Below are 20,791 nucleotides of genomic sequence, written 5' to 3'. Positions count from 1 at the left end.
TGTGTGTGGATGTGTATGTATAGTGTGTGTGTGGTGTGTATGTGTGTGTGTGTGTGTGTGTGTGTGGGTGGATGTGTATGTATGTGTGTGTGTGTGTGGATGTGTATGTATGTATAGTGTGTGTGTGTGTGGGTGTGTATGTATAGTGTGTGTGTGTGTGTGTGTGTTGTGTGTGTGTGTGTGTGTGTGGATGTGTGTGTGGATGTGTATGTATGTATAGTGTGTGTGGATGTGTATGTATGTATGTATAGTGTGTATGTGTGTGTATGTATAGTGTGTGTGTGTGTGTGGATGTGTATGTATAGTGTGTGTGTGTGTGTGGATGTGTATGTATAGTGTGTGTGTGTGGATGTGTATGTATAGTGTGTGTGTGTGGATGTGTATGTATAGTGTGTGTGTGGTGTGTATGTGTGTGTGTGTGTGTGGATGTGTATGTATGTATAGTGTGTATGTGTGTGTATGTATAGTGTGTGTGGTGTCTGTGTGGTGTGTATGTATAGTGTGTGTGTGTGTGTGGATGTGTATGTATGTATAGTGTGTGTGGTGTGTATGTATTTATGTATGTATGTATAGTGTATGTGTATGTATAGTGTGTGTGTGTGGATGTGTATGTATGTATAGTGTGTGTGGATGTGTATGTATGTATAGTGTGTATGTGTGTGTGTGTATGTATAGTGTGTGTGGTGTCTGTGTGGTGTGTATGTATAGTGTGTGTGTGTGTGTGTGTGTGGATGTGTATGTATGTATAGTGTGTGTGGTGTGTATGTATTTATGTATGTATAGTGTATGTGTATGTATAGTGTGTGTGTGTGTGGATGTGTATGTATGTATGTATAGTGTGGATGTGTGTGTATGTAGTGTGTGTGGTGTCTGTGTGGTGTGTATGTGTGTGTTGTGTGTGTGTGTGTGTGTGGATGTGTATGTATAGTGTGTGTGTGTGGATGTGTATGTATTGTGTGTGTGTGTGTGTGTCTGTGTGGTGTGTATGTATGTATAGTGTGTGTGTGGATGTGTATGTATGTATAGTGTGTGTGTGTGTGGATGTGTGTGTATGTATGTATAGTGTGGATGTGTGTGTATGTATAGTGTGTGTGTGGTGTCTGTGTGGTGTGTATGTATGTATAGTGTGTGTGTGTGTATGTATGTATAGTGTGGATGTGTGTGTATGTATAGTGTGTGTGTGTGTGGTGTCTGTGTGGTGTGTATGTATGTATAGTGTGTGTGTGTGTATGTGTGGATGTGTATGTATGTATAGTGTGTGTGTGTGTGTGGATGTGTATGTATAGTGTGTGTGTGGTGTGTATGTATGGGTTGTGTGTGTGTGTGTGTGTGGATGTGTATGTATGTATAGTGTGTGTGGATGTGTATGTATGTATGTATAGTGTGGATGTGTGTGTATGTATAGTGTGTGTGGTGTCTGTGTGGTGTGTGTGTATGTATGTATAGTGTGTGTGTGTGTATGTATGTGTATATATCAGACTATTTAGCTACATGCCTGTCTGTCTGTCTATCTATCCATCAGTCTGTCTATCTCTGGCCATCAGTCTGTCTCTCTCTAACTATTTGTTTGCGTGTGAGATCAGACTGCAACATGAAAACTATGTGTGCTGAAATGAAAATATGCAGATGATTGCGTAACATCAGGTTTGATCAGTCTTGTGTGTTTGCAGAATGCTGGTGTTGATTTGAGCTCCATCGTGACTCTCCCTCTAGCTGAGCTGAGTAAACGGATCAGAGATGGATCTCTGCAGCCAGACGCTGTTCTCCACGCCTACATGGAAAAAGTTCAGTGCACTCGCTTTCACACATTCGGAGACTGATCACACACTCGCACATGCTCCCAGACCTCTAACCATATTATCATGATGTTACTGTAACTGTCCTGTGCTTTAGTTATCATGTCTTTAGTTAGAAACATCTGGAAATCAGGAAACATCGGTCCTGTAACAATTTATGCTGTTTGTTTGGTTTCCTTTGAAACATATGTTCTGTGTAAATAGTCCAAAATTAATATTATATTTAGTGTACAAACACATCTCATACAGTTCTTTTATTTACACTACTGTACAAATAATTATCTACTGCATAATCAGCTTGTCCTGTGCCCTAAAGGCTCTGGAGGCGAACAGGAAAGTGAACTGTAGCACCGCTGTCCTCACGGAGAGTCTGAAACAACTGGAGGACATCGAGTCGCACAGAGACGGCCTCCTCTACGGCATTCCCATCAGCATCAAGGACAATCTGGATTATGAGGTACGGCGGGGCACATTCTATTCTATCTACAACCCCGATTCCAAAAAAGTTGGGACGCTGTGTGAAACGTCAATAAAAACAGAATGCAACGATTTGCGAATCTCATAAACACGCATGTTATTCACGATAGAAGATAGAAAACATATCAAATGTGTAAACTGAGGAAATGTACCGTTTTAAGGAAAAAAAACAAACTATCCGGTCATTTTGAATTCGATGGCCGCAATGCGTCTCAAAAAAAGTCAGGACTGGGGGACAACAAATGGCTGGAGTGTTGAATAGTAAGAAGAAACAGCTGGAGGAAGATTTTGCAACTAATTTGGTTATTTGGCAACAGGTCAGTAAGATGATTGGGGATAAAAAAGAATATCTTAGAGAGGCGGAGTCTCTCAGAAGTAAAGGTGGGATGGAAGCGTACAGTATGTTGCTCTAAAACCTGTAAAAACCTTTCAGCATTGATGGGGCATTTCCAGATGTGCGAGCTGCCCATTCCATAGGCACTAATCCATCCCACTGTCTCTACAACAGAATAAGAACCCTCAAGGTCCACCCTTCAGTACGGACTATCATACGCACACTATACCTCCCCGCAAATTGTATAAAGTGTTTCATTTTTTTTTTCTGATTTGAAATAAGCGCTGTATATGTGTATATATGTATATGCTGCTACACCAGAATAAAAAAAAGAAAGAAAGCTGGCTCTAAAGCAAGCACACAAATCATAAAAAGTTTCTTTTATTTGTGTTTTTATTCGTGTGTGTGTGTGAGTGTAGGGCTACGACTCTACCTGTGGCGTGTTGACTAAGTTGGATGATCCTGCCGTTAAGGACAGTGTGCTGGTCTCGGTACTGAAGAAGCAGGGTGCGATCCCCTTCATCAAAACCAACATCCCACAGGGTCTCCTCAAGTAAGAAACGCTCTACAAAACACACTCACACACTCGGTCAGCAACAAAGTACAGCGGAGACACTGTACCGACTGGACAAGCACTGTTATTGGTATTATTTTCGTGTAACGGCACGGTGCGAAGTGTGTTATTCCGCTCATACCACAGCAGTTTACAAAACCAACGATGACACGTCTTTAATTTATTAATGAACTACACATTGGACTTTGTGGTGGTTTATAGTTAGGTATAATGTGCTGGAAGTCTGTCCTGAAAACTGGGAAACGTTTAAAGTACGGACAGCAGAGAATCCTTCCGTAAACGTTACATAAACTGATAAATTTACCACATCAGCAATTTTTTTTTACTTTTTATTGTTAGACAACAACACTGTAACAAACTTCACAACGGGCGAGGAGGAGGCGGGAACCGGCCCATCGTAAACATATAGTTTAATAATCAATATAACTCCAATATTACATAACACACAAGCATAAAACAAAGCATATCTCCATATCTCTTTCACTCTCACTTCGGCACTTCCAGCTGCTCCTTATCTCTCTCTCTCTCTCTCTCTCTCTCTCCGGCGCTTCCAGCTGCTCCTTATCTCTCTCTCTCTCTCTCTCACTCACTCCGGCGCTTCCAGCTGCTCCTTATCCCTCTCTCTCTCTCACTCTCTCTCATTCTCTCTCTCTCTCTCTCTCTCTCACTCTCTCTCTTTCTCACTCCGGCTCTTCCAGCTGCTCCTTATCCCTCTCTCTCTCTCACTCTCTCTCATTCTCTCTCTCTCTCTCTCACTCTCTCTCTTTCTCACTCCGGCTCTTCCAGCTGCTCCTAATCAATCTCTCTCTCTCTCTCTCTCTCTCTCTCTCTCTCTCTCACTCTGGCACTTCAAGCTGCTCCTTATCTCTCTCTCTCTCTCTCTCTCTCTCCGTCCTGCGCTTCCAGCTGCACTCCCTCCTCCTTAGAGACTTTGTTAGACTTTAGATTATGGCGTTAGATTATGTGGAGTCTCCGTCATACAAGTCCCTGTGAATGAGCTGTTTATTATAGAAACGATAGTTTATTCGAACGCCATGTGTATTCTGACCAATCAGATTCGAGAAAAGACTTGAGTCGTGACTACGGAAACGAGCTGTTCGTATAGACGCGTGTGTCCGTTATTCAACGCGTTGCGTTTAACATGCATTCTTGTGTTATTAATATAACGTGAAACTATGCTTGCTTATTTTTATTTATTGTAGCTATGAATGTAGTAACCCCATATACGGGAGGACGGTGAACCCCTGCAACGTCGAGAAGACGTGCGGCGGCTCTTCAGGAGGCGAGGGTGCTCTGATCGCTGGAGGAGGATCTATTCTGGGTCTGGGAAGCGACATCGGAGGAAGTATCCGCATCCCGGCAGCCTTCTGTGGCATCTGCGCCTTAAAACCCACAAACAACCGGATAAGGTGTTTTTATATTTCATGCGTAAACCAGTTAACACACACGTGCACTTTTAGAAAGGCTAGTTTTAGATTTATTGTTTTGTTTGTTTGTTTGTTTGTTTGTTTGGCAAGGGTCAATCGATCAGGCAAAAAGTCCAAACTAAGTAAGGCGAAGAGACGAGGTTGCGAACATGAACGATGTCAAAACCAGACAAACAAACACAGTGTGAAGGATTGCTAACGACGGAGACAAAAGACATTCAGTACGTTTACACAGACAACGATAATCCGATATGAACCCGATTAAGACGATACTCTGATTAAGAAACTCGCATGTAAACAGAGATTATCGATGACCTTAATCTGATTAAAGTCATACTCGTAGTAAACACAAATGGAATTAAGACGTGTGGAGTATTCCTGTTTTAGTCGCATTATCGACGTGCGTTACAGACATGTACACACCTTAATCACACTATTAACGTCGTGTGAGAGTTTTCGCATTGTGTGACAGGACACGTACACACACGGCAGCGCTCGACCGTTTGACGGCAAACAAGAGAGCACGGCTGCGTCCCAAACCGTGTACTTATCTACTACAGTATAAAGTAGGAAGTGAAATAGATGTATTTCGTTAAGTACGCGGTTTGGGACGCAGCCCACGGCTTCAAGCAGTCGTCTATTAGCACATACAGCATGACAAATAATTAACTGCACTCAAAGCTTTCGTAAAATGAAAAATAAAAACACCCAAAACTGTATATGGTTCCATAACGAAGACCGACTGTACGTTGATACGTGAAATTCTGGAGGGAACGTCGGACGGTGTGGCGTGGGGACGTAATGGCGTGTGACGTTAATCCATCTACGGTCTATAACATGTAAAACGGGAACATGGAAGGAATATTTTAAAAGCAACTCATGTAAACACCTTAATCAGAATATTATACGTCTTATTCAGAATAAGGTCTATAATGAGATTACTGCTGTCCGTGTAAACGTACTGATTGTGATTGGGAACAGGTGTCTCTAAGTAGAACTCTGGAGACGGTGAACGTGTTCGTGTGAGCGTACGGGAAGCGTAGTTGTCTTCGGCAGCGTTTGTAGTTAGTGGGGTATTCTGGGAAATGGAGTCGCTGGCTTGCGATGACATGACCATGACAGTGGTGTTTATGATATCAGATGCAGAGCACATAAGAAGCGATGACGCAGAGTGAACCTGCTTCCCAGCAATATATAATCGTAAGAGTGTTGTTACAAAGTCATTAATCGCTATTAAAAGTTGTGTGAGGATAATGTAACGCAAACAGTATTTAATAACACTATGATTTGTGTGTGTTTTTTAAAAATTGTTTTGTTTTATAGTGTGCATGGACTCAACTCGTGTGCAAAAGGCGGGAAGACTGGTAAAGAAGCATTGCATCAGCAAATCACAAGCATTTTCTGACAGGTTTCTAAACTAACTGACAAATGTGGAAAATGCAGTAACTTTGGAATAAATGTTTGTTTCCAGCCCTGACGGCCGTTGGTCCCATGGCCCGTGATGTTGAGAGTCTGGCTCTGTGTATGAGAGCTTTACTCTGCCCAGACATGTTCACTCTGGACCCTACGGTTCCTCCAATACCGTTCAACCAGCAGGTACCGAACGCAGTCCGCTTCAGTGCAGCAGTATTGCATGTCGTGTCTCTTGATACTTAATCACATTTATTTTTTTCTTTTACCAGGTGTACGAGAGCTCGGAGCCCCTGAGGATCGGTTACTATGAGAACGACGGGTACTTTCAGCCGTCTCCAAGCATGAGCAGAGCTCTACTAGAGACCAAAGAGCTCCTGGAAAAAGCAGGACACACGGTATCAGTACTCGAGTCTCACGTGTATCATATTGGAGCCCGAAGCTGGGGGGATGTAGACACTTGGGGCTTTATAAACAAGTGATTTTAGAATCCATAGCAGGACTGATTACAGATGATACAATAATGCAAGGCAAATGTGAAGAAAACCGGAAACAAGACTAGACACTAAGACTAGGGAGACTGGAAAACTAGTGACGGGAAACTACAGAGATGGGAATGATGAAGACATGAAACTAGAAACTAGTTAGACAGGAAACTGTGGAAACAGGAAACTGTGGAAACAGGAAACTAGTGAGACAGGAAACTGTGGAAACAGGAAACTGTGGAAACAGGAAACTGTGGAAACAGGAAACTGTGGAAACAGGAAACTATGGAAACAGGAAACTAGAAACTAGTGAGACAGGAAACTATGGAAACAGGAAACTATTGAAAAGGGAAACTAGAAACTAGTGAGACAGGAAACTATGGAAACAGGAAACTATGGAAACAGGAAACTATAGAAACAGGAAACTATGGAAACAGGAAACAAGAAACTAGTGAGACAGGAAACTAGAAACTAGTGAGACAGGAAACCATGGTGTCACGATTTCCCCTTGAAGCAGCGTGCTCTAAGCACTAATGCGCGAGCACCTGCTTTTCCGTTGTTGACAGTAGTGACATTTGGACACGTGTGTTTGTTTATGTTTCTGTCATGTCTCCTCCCTGTTCTGTCATTGGCTGGGATTTTCACATGTGTCTGAATCGCCCTCAGCTGTGAGCATTTACGACACTGACATGTCCGCTTATATACGGCCCGCCTCCCAGCACACAACGCGGAATATTAGAATAGATAAGATATAGTATTGTAGGTTAGTTAAGAGTCCTTACGATAGATAACCAGTCTTAGTTCATGTCATGTTTCATGTTTCGATTTGTTTGTTTAGTTCACGCTGGTTTCTCCGCTCCCAGTTCATAGTCATTGTTTGTTTCATGTTTTGTGTCTCGACCCTGTTTTCTGTGACCACGACCTTGAATCCTGCCTTGCCCCGTGTATGCCTGTTTGCCGATCGCCTGACCTCTTGCATGTTTGTGGATTACGTTTTGGATCACGTTTTGGATTTATCTGCCTGTCTCTCTCCTAAATAAAACCTGTTCATACTGCGCTTGCATCCGTCTGAACTTCCTCACGTCATGAGACGTGACGGAATATTCCGCCATACCATGGATGCAGCATGAGGACGAGAGAGACATCACACTACAATGGGAGTAACAGGACAATACCTTATCGGGAAACGTTCGGATTACTGGCCGCGTATCTTGTCCATGCAGTTCCCTCAATGGTACGCCGTTGAACTGCCGCCAGAGACAGCGTGATTGGGGAGCTACCTGCTGGAGTTCCTCTTCAGCTGCCAGGAATATTTCTGCAGCCTGGCGTTTCCCAAGCCTACTAAGAGACAGTGGATCGGATTCTTGGTGTCTAGGTCTTGCGGTCCGGCCCGTGACTGGGCGGAGCAGCTGGTGAGCACTGGGTCCTCTGCCCTCCAGGATGTCACTCAGTTTGCAGAACTTTTTATGGAGGAGTTCACGTAGCCAGGGCAGCTTCACGGCCTGGATTTACTGGGATGGAGAGTCAATGGACAACCCCAGCCGGACCTGCTATTTAACCTCTATTATGAGGGGATTGACAGGTCAGCCTCCACCGATCTGCTTCAGGTTCCAGCGAACGTGGTGGAGGTGGCACCGACATGCATGTCTGAGGGCTGCAGGAGGGAGACCAAGCTACAATGCCCTACCTGCAAAAAACTGTGTTTCCAGAAAGCATTCTACTGCTCTCATGAATGCTTCAAGAGCAGCTGGCGGGAGCATAAGAAACTCCACCGGAGAGCCCGTGCAGAGATCCAGCCTGGGGTCAACAGGGTGACTTCGGAGCTCCCGTCGGAGGTCTCAGCACGGAGACCCGAGCCCCAGCCGGAGGTTAACCTGGCGACCTTAGAGCTCGAACCTGAGACCCACGAGGTGGGCTCACCTGCCGACCTCCAGCCGGAAGTCAACAGGGAGGCCCCAGCCCCAGAGCTCCAGCCTGAGGTGCAGGAGGGGGTCTCAGCTCCACAGATCCACTGCAAAGCCCAGTTACTATTCCAAGTGTCTGTTAACCTGGACAACCAAGCCTTGCTCACGCCCAAGTCTACCGACACGGCCGACCACGTTCTGCTCAAGCCCAAGTCTACCGACACGGCCGACCACGTTCTGCTCAAGCCCAAGCCTACCGACACGGCCGACCACGTTCTGCTCAAGCCCGAGTCTACCGACCCGGTCGCCCAAGTTCAGCCCACGCCCAAGTCTACCGACACGGTCGCCCAAGTTCTGCTCATGCCCGAGTCTGCTGACACGCACAGCCAAGTTCTGCTCAAGCCCGAGTCTACTGACACGGCCGACCACGTTCTGCTCAAGCCCGAGTCTACTAACAAGTACAGCCAAGCCCTGCTCCCGTCCGAGTCAGCCGACACGGCCGACCAAGCCCTGCTCCCGTCCGAGTCAGCCGACACGGCCGACCAAGCCCTGCTCACGTCCGAGTCTGCCGACACGGCCGACCAAGCCCTGCTCACGTCCGAGTCCGCCGACATGGCCGACCAAGCCCTGCTCATGTCCGAGTCCGCCGACACGGCCGACCAAGCCCTGCTCACATCCGAGTCAGCCGACACGGCCGACCAAGCCCTGTTCACGCCCGAGTCTGCCGACACTGACAGCCAAGTTCTGCTCACGCCGGAGTCCGCCGACAAGGACAGCCAAGTTCTGCTCACGCCCGAGTCTGTTGACACGGACAACCAAGCTCTGCTCACGTCCATGTCTGTTGACATGCACAACCAAGTGTCTGTTGAAACAAACAACCAAGCTCTGCTCATGTTCCCGTCTGATGACCTAACCAACCAAGTTATGTTCACGCCCAAGTCAGCTGATGGGGACAACCAAGCTTTGCTCACATCCCAGTCTGCTGACATGACCAGCCAAGTTCAGCTTGCAGGCTCCGCTGTGGATGTCGCTCAGCCTCCCTGCTCAGCTGAGGTCGTCGCTCAGCCTCCCTGCTCAGCTGAGGTCGTCGCTCAGCCTCCCTGCTCAGCTGAGGTCGTCGCTCAGCCTCCCAGCTCAGCTGAGGTCGTCGCTCAGCCTCCCTGCTCAGCTGTGGTCGTCGCTCAGCCTCCCTGCTCAGCTGTGGTCGTCGCTCAGCCTCCCTGCTCAGCTGTGGACGTCGCTCAGCCTCCCTGCTCAGCTGTGGACGTCGCTCAGCCTCCCTGCTCAGCTGTGGACGTCGCTCAGCCTCCCTGCTCAGCTGTGGACGTCGCTCAGCCTCCCTGCTCAGCTGTGGACGTCGCTCAGCCTCCCTGCTCAGCTGTGGACGTCGCTCAGCCTCCCTGCTCAGCTGTGGACGTCGCTCAGCCTCCCTGCTCAGCTGTGGACGTCGCTCAGCCTCCCTGCTCAGCTGTGGACGTCGCTCAGCCTCCCTGCTCAGCTGTGGACGTCGCTCAGCCTCCCTGCTCCCCCGAGGAAGTCGCTCTGCTTCCCTGCTCCGATGAGGACGTCGCTCCGCTTTCCTGCCCAGCTGTGGTCATCACTCTGTTGCTCTGCCTACCTGGTCAGCCGGGGACGTCGCTCCGCTTTCATGCTCTGACGAGGATGTCGCCCTGCTTCCCTGCTCTGCTGAGTACAGCTCTCTGTTCCCCTGTTCAGCCGAGGACGTCGCTCTGCTTTCCTGCTCCGTCGAGGACGTCGCTCTGTCTTCATGTTCCGCCGAGGACGTCGCTCCGCTTTCCTGCTCCGTCGAGGACGTCGCTCCGCTTTCATGCTCTGATGAGGACGTCGCCCTGCTCCCCTGCTCTGTTGAGCCTGCCTGCCCGGCTGTGGTCGTCGCTCTGCCTTCATGCTCCGCCGAGGACGTCGCTCTGCTTTCATGCTCCGCCGAGGACGTCGCTCTGCTTCCCTGCTCTGCCGTGTACATCGCCCTGCTTTTTTGTTTCGTCAAGAATGCCGTGCGGTCTCCTGGCTCTGCTTGGGACATTCTGCCCAGGGGGCCGGGGCCGCCAATGGAGATGGATGTTTCATGGCACTCCGGGAGGAGTGCCCTTGGGGGGGGGGTTCTATCACGATTTCCCCTTGAAGCAGCATGCTCTAAGCGCGAATGCGCGAGCACCTGCTCTTCCGTTGTTGACAGTAGTGACATTTGGACACGTGTGTTTGTTTATGTTTCTGGAACAGGAAACAGCATACTATGGAAACAGGAAAGTATAGAAACAGGAAAGTATAGAAACAGGAAAGTATAGAAACAGGAAAGTATAGAAACAGGAAAGTATAGAAACAGGAAAGTCTAGAAACAGGAAACTATTGAAACAGGAAACAGGAAACTATGGAAACAGGAAACTATGGAAAAAGGAAACTATGGAAACTAGAAACTATGGAAACAGGAAACTAGTGAAATAGGAAACTATGGAAACGGGAAACTATGGAAACAGGAAACTAGTGAGACAGGAAACTATGGAGACAGGAAACTAGTGAGAGAGGAAACTATGGAAACAGGAAACTAGAGACTATGGAAACAGGAAACTAGGAAACTACTGAAAACTATCATTTGAATGTCTTTTTTGACCAACATGTACATTGTAAATATGTAAGTATCTGTATTTATGTAGTCTGTGTGTGTGTGTGTGTTTGTGTGTGTGTGTGTGTGTGTGTGTGTGTGTATTTGTGTGTACACTACGTGTGTGTAAACTCCTGTGTATCCTCCTCTCGCTCTCTCCGCTGTAGCTGATTCCGTTTAACCCTCTCAGGACATTCACCGCCTTCCATGAGTTTGTTGTGAGGGGAAACTTTGCAGACGGCGGCGCCACACTCCTGCAGCACTTGTGAGTCAGATCTTCTCTCTGCCATTCTGTTATTCGTGTTCTAGCCACTGTTACACGATCCTGTAATGTGCGCTCAGGCTCGGGGAGGAACGGAGTACAGTAATCAGGATACCAAAAAAAAAAACCTGGTAATTGTGGCTCACGTGAGCAACCTGTTAGGGTGACCACACGTCCTCCTTTTCCCGGGACCCGGCTTTGGTTTCATTATGATGTGTTTATGGTCTAATACGGCGTCATGTGTGCGCATATTTGCATTGCTTTACCCCCTCTCTGTAATTCCCGCCTTCCTGCACACCGATTGGTCGATTTATAAAATCCTTGCAGCAATTATTGGCCAAATTCCTGCCTCTCAACCGTTAGCGTACTGCGAAGCGTTGTCGTGTACGGCGTCAAACAGTCGCTTCAGAATAACAGCAAACGACAGCTGTCCTGAGTCGTAACAACGCCCATGGCCATATAAGGTCGTGTTTAATTTCATATTATTGCATTGCTTCGTATTACACGGCCATTCAAATGAGTGAATGATTTCAGAAGGTACACTCGTGGCATCTGATATGTTCAGAACATAACAGAACATGTTCGCCCTAGCTTTTGTGATGTAATGTTACTCTTGACTTTATTTACACATGTGGCCTTGAAGTAATCCAAAAGTAATCAGATTACATTATTTTCATATTGCGATACTTGGATTACGTTACTGATGATATATATATATATATATATATTTTTTTTTTGAATGTTATTTTTGAACATTTCTAAATAAACCCTCCTGACCCTGTGTGTGTGTGTGTGTGTGTGTGTGTGTGTGTGTGTGTGTGTGTCCTTTTTCAGTAAGAAAGGCCCGGTCGATCCAACTATGAAGCATCAGGTCTTGTACTGTGCGTATCCTCTGTTTGGGAAGAGGCTGGTGTCGCTGCTCCTCAGACCCATCGTGAGATTATTCGACTTGTTTATTTCATGTACAGCACAGATAGGCAGCAATATATAGCGAAGGTGTTGAGAGATTGATTTTTATGTCGATTTTATATGACTATATTCTCATTTGAATGTGTTATTGTTGCTTTATTAGCAGCTAATCTGTCTAGCTAATCTCTAGAGGAAAAAAAAAAAGTTTTTCATTTTCAAAAGTTAGTGTTGCTTCGTTTTTATTGTAAACTGGATAACATGAGAGTTTCCTAGTAAGGACATGAGCTGCAGCATTTTGAAATTTTAGCGTTAACTAATTTGTGGTCGTCTTGAAAGCTTGATTATTAATATATATTTTTTGTGTCTCTTTCGTCTTAGTATCCACGCATGGCTGCGTTTATACACGCTGTCTGTGGTGTCGGGTAAGACTGAAAGTACATCTCTTATAAAATGACACCCGGTATCGGTACTGGAGCGACACCAGCAAAGAAATAATGGACTGGATGAAGAACTAATTGTATCTCATTTCATTTAAAGTGTACATTTAAAGAGATTTTGTATGGTGAAGTTTATTCGATCGATACTTTATTGTATTTGCAAGGTGTATTTTTTTATTTTTTTTCCTCTTTAAGTTCTTCAGTTCATCATTTTAAAGCTTATTAGTTTTTCAATTGAAAAATATAGCAATATAGGATGGGTCTCGAGATCAGAAATGAAAGTGCGGTGTCATGCTTAGGACCGCTGAGTCGTATAGACGTGTGTGTGTGTGTGTGTGTGTGTGTGTGGGGCAAACGCTGAAAAGCTGTGTTTCCTAAATCCTTCAATTATGCCTGAGTAGTAAACATGACAAACGCTCTTATCTACAGCGTTTTGTTTTGTTAGTTGTTTATCCCTTTGGAGTAATTGGATTGTAAGTGATCTGATTGGAACGATGTGCGCTTAGTCTGGTAGTTACTTCTGTTTTCTGCTTTAAAGACCTTTTGGGAAAATGGATGATTTGCTTAAATGGTTCATCTTCTTTTACTTTGCAGTGGTGTAGAAGAACTGTGGAAGCAGCACAATGAGGTCCAGGTACGGGTGTGAATCTAATCGTTGTGAAACTTATATATATATATATATATATATAATACACACATATATGAAGCTCACCCTATTTAGATCGGTCGATCAACACTACGGAACTTACACTTAACTAAAGCCAAGTCGTTAGCCTGGACTCTAAAAACTCACTCAGCTTGCCCCAGTGCTATACCTAAACCTGGATTTTAGTCTGTACTAACCTGGTCGCAGATTTGTGGTAACAAGGACTTAACGTAATCTACTAGAGACAATAATTTCAGGGAAGATCAGAATAAATATTCAAACGTAACAATTTATTAACCAGATATGGACATGTCCAAATCCAATACTAAGAAGAAAGAATTCCATTCAGCGTTACTCAACATTACCAATCACATTCAAACATAATACTACTACAGAAGATCCTCTGAATCTTAGAGAGCTCTCAGCTAAATACACAGATGCTCTGTAGGTCCACCAAATTGTGGTGTTTGGGATTAGAACAGGAATGTGGGATTGCGTTGATGTCTGTGGAAGGGTGTGTCTTATTTAAACCGTATTTGACCTTTTGCGAGACCTTTTGAATGATAGTAAACATGTATAGTCAACTTCTTAGTTACATTAAATAGGTTATGTAATGCATATAGACCTTGGATGAGTTTAAGGTGATCTCAGCACAGAGAGAGAGAATGGAAGAAGAGTGGGGAGGGGGGGAGGAGAAGGAAGCAATGTGGTGAGGTTTGATCTTCCAGTCTCCGCTCAGTGTGCTGGGTTGCCTCAGATGAAGATGCTAATTCTGTGGGAGGGAGTTTTAGTGTTAATTCTCATAAGAGTCCTTTGTCCTCAGAGAGCAGTTCTGTCCAGGTTCAGATATCTTGGCACCAGCCTTACATTATTAACACGTTATTTGATGTTTTACTTTGTGAATTAAATTTATTTTTGAAAATATACACTCATTTCAAATCTGATGACTGGAACACACTCCAAAAAAGTTGGGACAGTCGACTGTTTACTGCTGTGTAACAAAACCTTTTCTTTTCATAACACTTATTAAGCGTTTGGACGCTGAGTAAAGACACCAGTTGGTTAAGTTTAGCAAGCAGAATTTTCCCCCATTCATCCATTATGCATTTCTTCAGCTGCGCAGCTGTACAGGGCCTTTGTTGCCTTATTTTGCGCTTTATAATGCACCACACGTGCTCAATGGAAGACTGGTCAGGACTGCAGCAGGCCATGCTAGAACCCGCATTCTCTGTTCACACAACCATGCGCTTGTAATCCGGGCAGAATGTTGTTTGTCCTGCTCTGGGTGGCAGTGTATGTTGTTCCAAAATGTGTACATATCTTTCTGCATGAATGCTGCCCTCACAGATGTGCAAATTACCCATGCCATGGACACCGACACACCCACATACCATGACAGACGCTGGATTATGGACCTGACGCTGATAACAGCTCGGATTTCCTCTTTGGCCCGGAGAACACGACGGCTGTTTTGTCCAAAAACTATTTGAAATGTCGACTCGGCGGACCACAAAATATATTTCCACTGTGCTACTGTCCATCTCGGATGCGACCGAGCCCAGAGAAGTGGGTGGAGCTTCTGGGCAGTGTTGATCTGCGGCTTCTGCTTTGCAGAGTAAAGCCTTAACTTGCATCTGTAGATGCAGCGGCGAATGGTGTCGACTGACACAGGTTTACCAAAGTATTCCCGAGCCCATGTCAGGATCTCCATTACACACTTATGACTCTCGAGGGAAAGGAGATCACACGCATTCAGAAGCGGTTTTCGTCCTCGCCCTTTACGCACCATGATTTGACTGGATTCCTTGAATCTTTTAATTATATTGTGTGCTGTAGAAGGTGAAATACCCCAAATCCTACCAATATGTCTTTGGGGAATGTTCTCAAAGTGTTGGATTATTCGCTGGCGCATCAGTTGGCCGATCGCCGAGCCTCGACCCGTCCGTGCTCTGAAGGACTAGGCGCTTTTTGGAGGCTCCTTATATACTATGGTTAGACGATTACCTCACCTTTTCAACTCGTCACATCACTATTAGCCCTAAATTGTCCCTGTCCCAATGTTTTTGGAACGTGTTGCATGCATCAATTTCAAAATAAACGATTACCTTTAAAAAAACAAAAAACAAAAAAAAACTATGCAGTTGATTAGATAAAACATCAAATACCTTGTCTTTATATGTTTAAAAAAAACAAACAAGTCAAAGCACATTTACAAATCACTCCTCTTTGTTTTTATTAGCATTTTCCATCCTGTCCCAACTTTTTCGGAATTGGGGTTGTAACACCATTTACTGAATAAATTCCTCGATGCGCATCCAAAAAGTCATGTGACTTTGCCTCAGCAAATCATGTGATCCGATAATTGGCTCAGAAAAGTCAGAATGGCAGAAAGCGAGAAGCGCCAGTTTCCCAATCGATTGATTGATTGATTGATTATTTTCCTATAACTGCATGACCCAGAGGGTTTTCATTAATGATGCAGGAAACATTATAGGCATGTTGTTCATGTTTGTAGGTATATATCCATGAGACGGTAGCTGAGTGGAGGAAGCTGGAGCTGGACGTTCTGCTCTGCCCCATGCTGGGCCCGGCCTACAACTTCAACTACGCCGGAAAACAAAGCTGTAACGTATAGATTTCTTCCTTGTTTGGTGCTCAGGGTAGTACCTGTAACTCTGCTTCATCGTACAGATGATATTGTTGTTGATTATTTTCCTATAACAGCACACCCGGTCATGTTTTAATACCTTACATAAATGCTGAAAATGTGAATTCAGTTAACGTTGGGTCTCAGTGTAATAACCTTCCACTGTCTACGTTCACCTCGACAGAATTTCAGGCGAGATTGGGCGGGGCTAATCAGACTAGGAGTGTCAGGCGGCGTTAGACCATCAGCAAGTTGTACTGATTAGAATATTAGGCCATGATGTGCAAACCTAAACACTGAACTGTAATTTGACCTTTTAGAGAACAGTAAATAGTTTTTTGTTGTATAATCATCAGGCCAGATATTTAATGATCGAATAGTTGCGTGTTGTCTAATGGATTTGATCCGCTGCGACACTATTCCTGATTTTGTATGTGTGTGTGTGCTGGTGGTGCAGCTGCTCTGAGTTACACTGCGTTGTACAACTTGCTCAACTTCCCTGCTGGAGTCGTTCCTGTCACTGAGGTCACGGCCGAGGACGAAGATCAGCTGAAACACTACAGAGGATACTTTGGAGACGCCTGGGACAAGACCTTTGTCGAGGTGAACATGATACACGGTTTATTTTACCTGGTAGAGGTTACAACTTGGGCCATGGAACTCGTTGGCCTGTAACTCAGTTCACTGAGAATTGTCCAGCCATATTCTCATAAGATCCCATATAACGGTGCTGTATTTTATTTTTATTTTCTTTTAATGATCTTTTATTTTTTTGTTACATTTTGCATGCTGTAGTTTTAATGCTGAAGTGCACCTTTCAATTTACAGGCAGTTAAATGCTGAATCTTGCCCACAAGGTGGCAGCATTTCTACGGTTTCAAACAGCATTTAAACACGAGTACAAGTCTGTGTCAAGAAAAAAAACCCACCATGCTAATTGTTACGTGTGTAGCCACTCCACCTCCAACAAACCTGACTGGACATGTGAGAGTGGGGTGGGAGGGGTCCTCAGTTCACCAAAACACTCTATGCCCGTGATCCCTATAGATCTGCTCCTTTACCTATGAGAAAACGATTCACAAAGGCGTGACTAGAGAAATATGTTTTCAGGATAGACTTAAACACTGGAAGTCGCCGGACTCTAATTGGAACGCTGCTATCGCTTTCACTATTCAAGGTGCTAATAAATAGCCTGCACCTTTTGATCGAGGTACACGTGGCCGGGCATAAAAGACCAACAGTTCTCTCAGGTACAGTGGCACGAGAACATTCGGTGCTTTATTCAAGGATTCGAGGATTTTTATTGTCATTCCAACACATGTACTTGACCTGGAACGAAATTAAGTACCAAATGTCCGGTTAAAACCACTCACAAGTAATAACAGCTGACCCATTCATAAATAAATAAACACAAATACCCAATCATTCATATATATATATATATATATATATATATATATATATATATATATATATATATATATATATATATATATATATATATATATACACGCACTAAAACCTGAGAAATTAGCAGCATAACAAAAGACATGAAACATTTAGAGGCATTTATAGGTCAATAGTAGTATTTTTATAATCCATGTGAAATTTGATTAGGAGCCAATGCAGTGTGGATAAGATCGGGGTGATGTGGTCGTATCTTCTGGTTCTGGTAAGGACTCTAGCAGCTGCATTCTGGACTAACTGGAGTTTGTTTATGCTCCTACTGGAACATCCAGACAGTAAGGCATTACAATAATCCAACCTAGATGTAACAAAAGCATGAACTATTTCTTCTGCATCGTGTATTGACATTATATTTCTCATCTTAGCAATATTTCTGAGATGAAAGAAGACTATCCTGGTAATATTATCTACATGAGCGTCAAATGAAAGACTGGAGTCAATAATCACTCCAAGGTCTTTTACTGCTGCACATGATGAAACAAAGTCCATCCAGAGTTACTATGTGATCCAGAAAGCTTACTTCTAGCTACACGTGATCCTAGTAGAAGTCCTTCTGTCTTGTCAGAATTCAATGTCTAATCTCATTTACACAGACCTTAACTTTATTAAGCTGGGGTCTGTCATCTGGCTTTGCCGAAGCATACCGCTGTGTATCATCAGCATAACAGTGGAAGCTAATACCACGTTTACGAATAATTTGATCCAGAAGTAGCATATATACAGAAGAGAAAAAAATGCAGTGGGCCTAAAATAGAACCTTGCGGAACACCAAATTTTACCTCGGTATGCGTAGAGAACTCGCCATTTATATCTACGAACTGATAACGATCGGTCAAATAAGGGTTAGGGTCCACTAACATAAGGTTCTATCAAAAAGAATGCTATGCTCAGTCAGTTGTATCAAAAGCTGCACTAAGGTCAAGCAACACAAGCAAGGAGACACAACCTGCATCTGATCAGATCAGAGGTCAGTAGTGGGTCATTTACTACTTTAACCAGCGCTGTCTCTGTGCTATGATGAGGCCTAAATCCTGACTGATATATATGATGAGGAGGCCTGGGGTGCAGTCAGCGGTCCAGTTCATCCCAAAGGTGTAAAACCCAGTAGGGTTTTAGGTCAGGTTTCTTTGCAGGACACTCGAGTTCTTCCAGTCCAAGCTTAACACACTGTGTCTTCATGGAGCTCGCTTACTCACATACTTTTCACAAGGTCGACATTTCCGTATTATAAATTCTTTATTCGAATATTTTGAGATACTGTGAGCTGTAAGCCGTAATCATTAAGATTAAAACAAAACAACCAAAAAAAAAAAGGCTTGAAATATTTCACTTTACGTGTAATGAATCTAGAACGTATGAAAGTTCCACTTTTTGAATTAAATTACGGAAAATAACGAACTTTCCCATGATGCACCTGTATGTATAGACTTGTGAGACTGATGGTACTCTTAGTCCCTGACCTAGCATGAGGATGAACTTTGGATAGAGACTACAAATCATTTCTGTATAAGTTAAGGGGGTCTACTGCTTGCTGTAAATGTATAACTACATGTGTTTGTGTGTTCCAGGCTGTACGAGGCGGTGTGGGTCTGCCGATAGCAGTGCAGTGTGTGGCTTTGCCCTGGCAGGAAGAGATGTGTTTACGCCTAATGAGAGAAGTGGAAAAGCTCTGGGCCGAGAACAAATGCTCCAACACACAGCACTAAATGCACACCCATTCCACACACATATATATATATATATATATATATATATATATTGCATTATCCTTGAGCAGAAACCTCTTCTTTTATAAACGGCTAACAAATAATGGAATTATATTGTACGGATATAATGTTTATATTTACGAATGCAAAGTTTACATTTATATATGTATCCCAGTCATATGATTTGAAACCAATCCTTTGATGTTCAAGTGAGGTTTAATAAATAATTTCAATTCAAAAGGTTGTAAGGGAACTGGGTCTGTTTATTGTCAGTCTCGCACAATAATCTCTCATTATATAACCTTGTTTATAATGTAGACATTTTACTAGAGATTAAAACGACAAACTTTTAAAGCCGTTCCAGCGTGACAATGCCCCTGTGCACAAAGTGGGCTCCAGGAAGACGTAGTTAGGGTTGGTGTCGAAGAACTCATTCATAGGGGTGCCAATAGTTGTTGCACACCTATATTTAACAAACATTTTTTTGGTGTTGTGTTTGCGATTGTTTTTTAACAATAGATCTAACGGTTCAACAATGAAGACAATTTTTCACAGCCTTCTTTGCTCATATTTACCAAGGGTGCCAATATTAGTGGAGGGCACTGTAGGTGTGCAACAATTATTGGCACCCCTATGAATTCATATGAAAGTATGTTCCCATTGATATTTTACATTTTTTAGTACACCTGGGTGACTAGGAACAGGAAACTGTTCAAGCATGATGTCCTGTTTCACAGGGGTATAAATATGAGGTAACACATAGGCCAAATTCCCTTAGCAGAGTATTTTTGTGATTTTTTTTGAACAGAAGATGCTACTTTGGGATAAAATTATTCGTAAACATGGTATTAGCTTCCACTGTTATGCTGATGACACACAGATGTATGTTTCAGCAAAGTCAGATGACAGACCCCAGCTTAATAAAGTTAAGGTATGTGTGAAAGAGATTAGACGGTGGATGCTTTTTAACTTCCTTTTACTCGTTTCCGACAAGACGGAGGTACTTCTACTGGGACCCCATGCACCTAGAAGTAATCTTTCTGATTACATAGTAACTCTGGATGTCCTTTCAGTTTCATCATGTGTAGACGTAAAAGACCTTGGTGTGATTATTGACTCCAGTCTTTCATTTGAAGCTCATGTAGATAATATTACTAGGATCGCCTTCTTTCATCTCAGAAATATTGTTAGTCCAGAATGCAGCTGCAGGAGTCCTTACTAGAACCAGAGGATATACCCATGTCACCCTGATCTTATCCGTAATGCATTGGCTCCTAATCAAATTCCCTGATTGGTCTGAATGATCTTACGCCACAGTACCACAACTCAGCCTGTTGGGTTAAAATGTGTAACAAATGCACTTAACATATACTTAAGGTGGTCGTTATTAACGCATTGATTCATAAGAATCGCGTAGTTAATGTTAACCCATCGTTAGTTCAAATTCAAATTATCAAGTTCAAATTATCTTGATGAACCAAACGTGTAAGAATCATATTGGATTCTTGTTGAGAGAACAGCCTTTGTTATGTCAAGATCATGAGAAAACAAGAAAGCAAAAATTCATAACGCATGGCCGCTTAGCAGGGACGTGCAGAAGGTGGGCGCTCTGGGGGCTCGAACCCCGGCCCTTTTTCTAAATTTATTTAAAAGTGCCCCTCTCAGCATTAATTAATAAACAATTATATTA

General features: G+C 43.9%; 1 protein-coding gene across 1 annotated transcript in view; it reads left to right on the top strand.

Annotated features, from left to right (window-relative positions):
- LOC128614709 (fatty-acid amide hydrolase 1-like) overlaps positions 1 to 20,048 on the top strand; it is a 25,529-nt gene extending 5,481 nt beyond the window's left edge. Inside the window, exons 2-15 of the mRNA XM_053636270.1 lie at positions 1,671 to 1,784; positions 2,113 to 2,253; positions 3,027 to 3,160; positions 4,384 to 4,590; positions 5,932 to 5,972; positions 6,080 to 6,204; positions 6,291 to 6,416; positions 11,195 to 11,292; positions 12,124 to 12,223; positions 12,577 to 12,620; positions 13,230 to 13,269; positions 15,797 to 15,905; positions 16,386 to 16,531; positions 18,964 to 20,048. Of these exons, the coding sequence (XP_053492245.1) occupies positions 1,671 to 1,784; positions 2,113 to 2,253; positions 3,027 to 3,160; positions 4,384 to 4,590; positions 5,932 to 5,972; positions 6,080 to 6,204; positions 6,291 to 6,416; positions 11,195 to 11,292; positions 12,124 to 12,223; positions 12,577 to 12,620; positions 13,230 to 13,269; positions 15,797 to 15,905; positions 16,386 to 16,531; positions 18,964 to 19,101 (1,563 nt within the window). The 3' untranslated portion in view covers positions 19,102 to 20,048. The remainder of the gene's footprint in view (positions 1 to 1,670; positions 1,785 to 2,112; positions 2,254 to 3,026; positions 3,161 to 4,383; positions 4,591 to 5,931; positions 5,973 to 6,079; positions 6,205 to 6,290; positions 6,417 to 11,194; positions 11,293 to 12,123; positions 12,224 to 12,576; positions 12,621 to 13,229; positions 13,270 to 15,796; positions 15,906 to 16,385; positions 16,532 to 18,963) is intronic.
- Positions 20,049 to 20,791: the final 743 nt, after the last annotated feature.

This window comes from Ictalurus furcatus, chromosome 11, assembly GCF_023375685.1.
Source record: "Ictalurus furcatus strain D&B chromosome 11, Billie_1.0, whole genome shotgun sequence".
Taxonomy (NCBI): Eukaryota; Metazoa; Chordata; class Actinopteri; order Siluriformes; family Ictaluridae; genus Ictalurus; species Ictalurus furcatus.
This window is presented reverse-complemented; position numbering and strand designations above follow the sequence as displayed.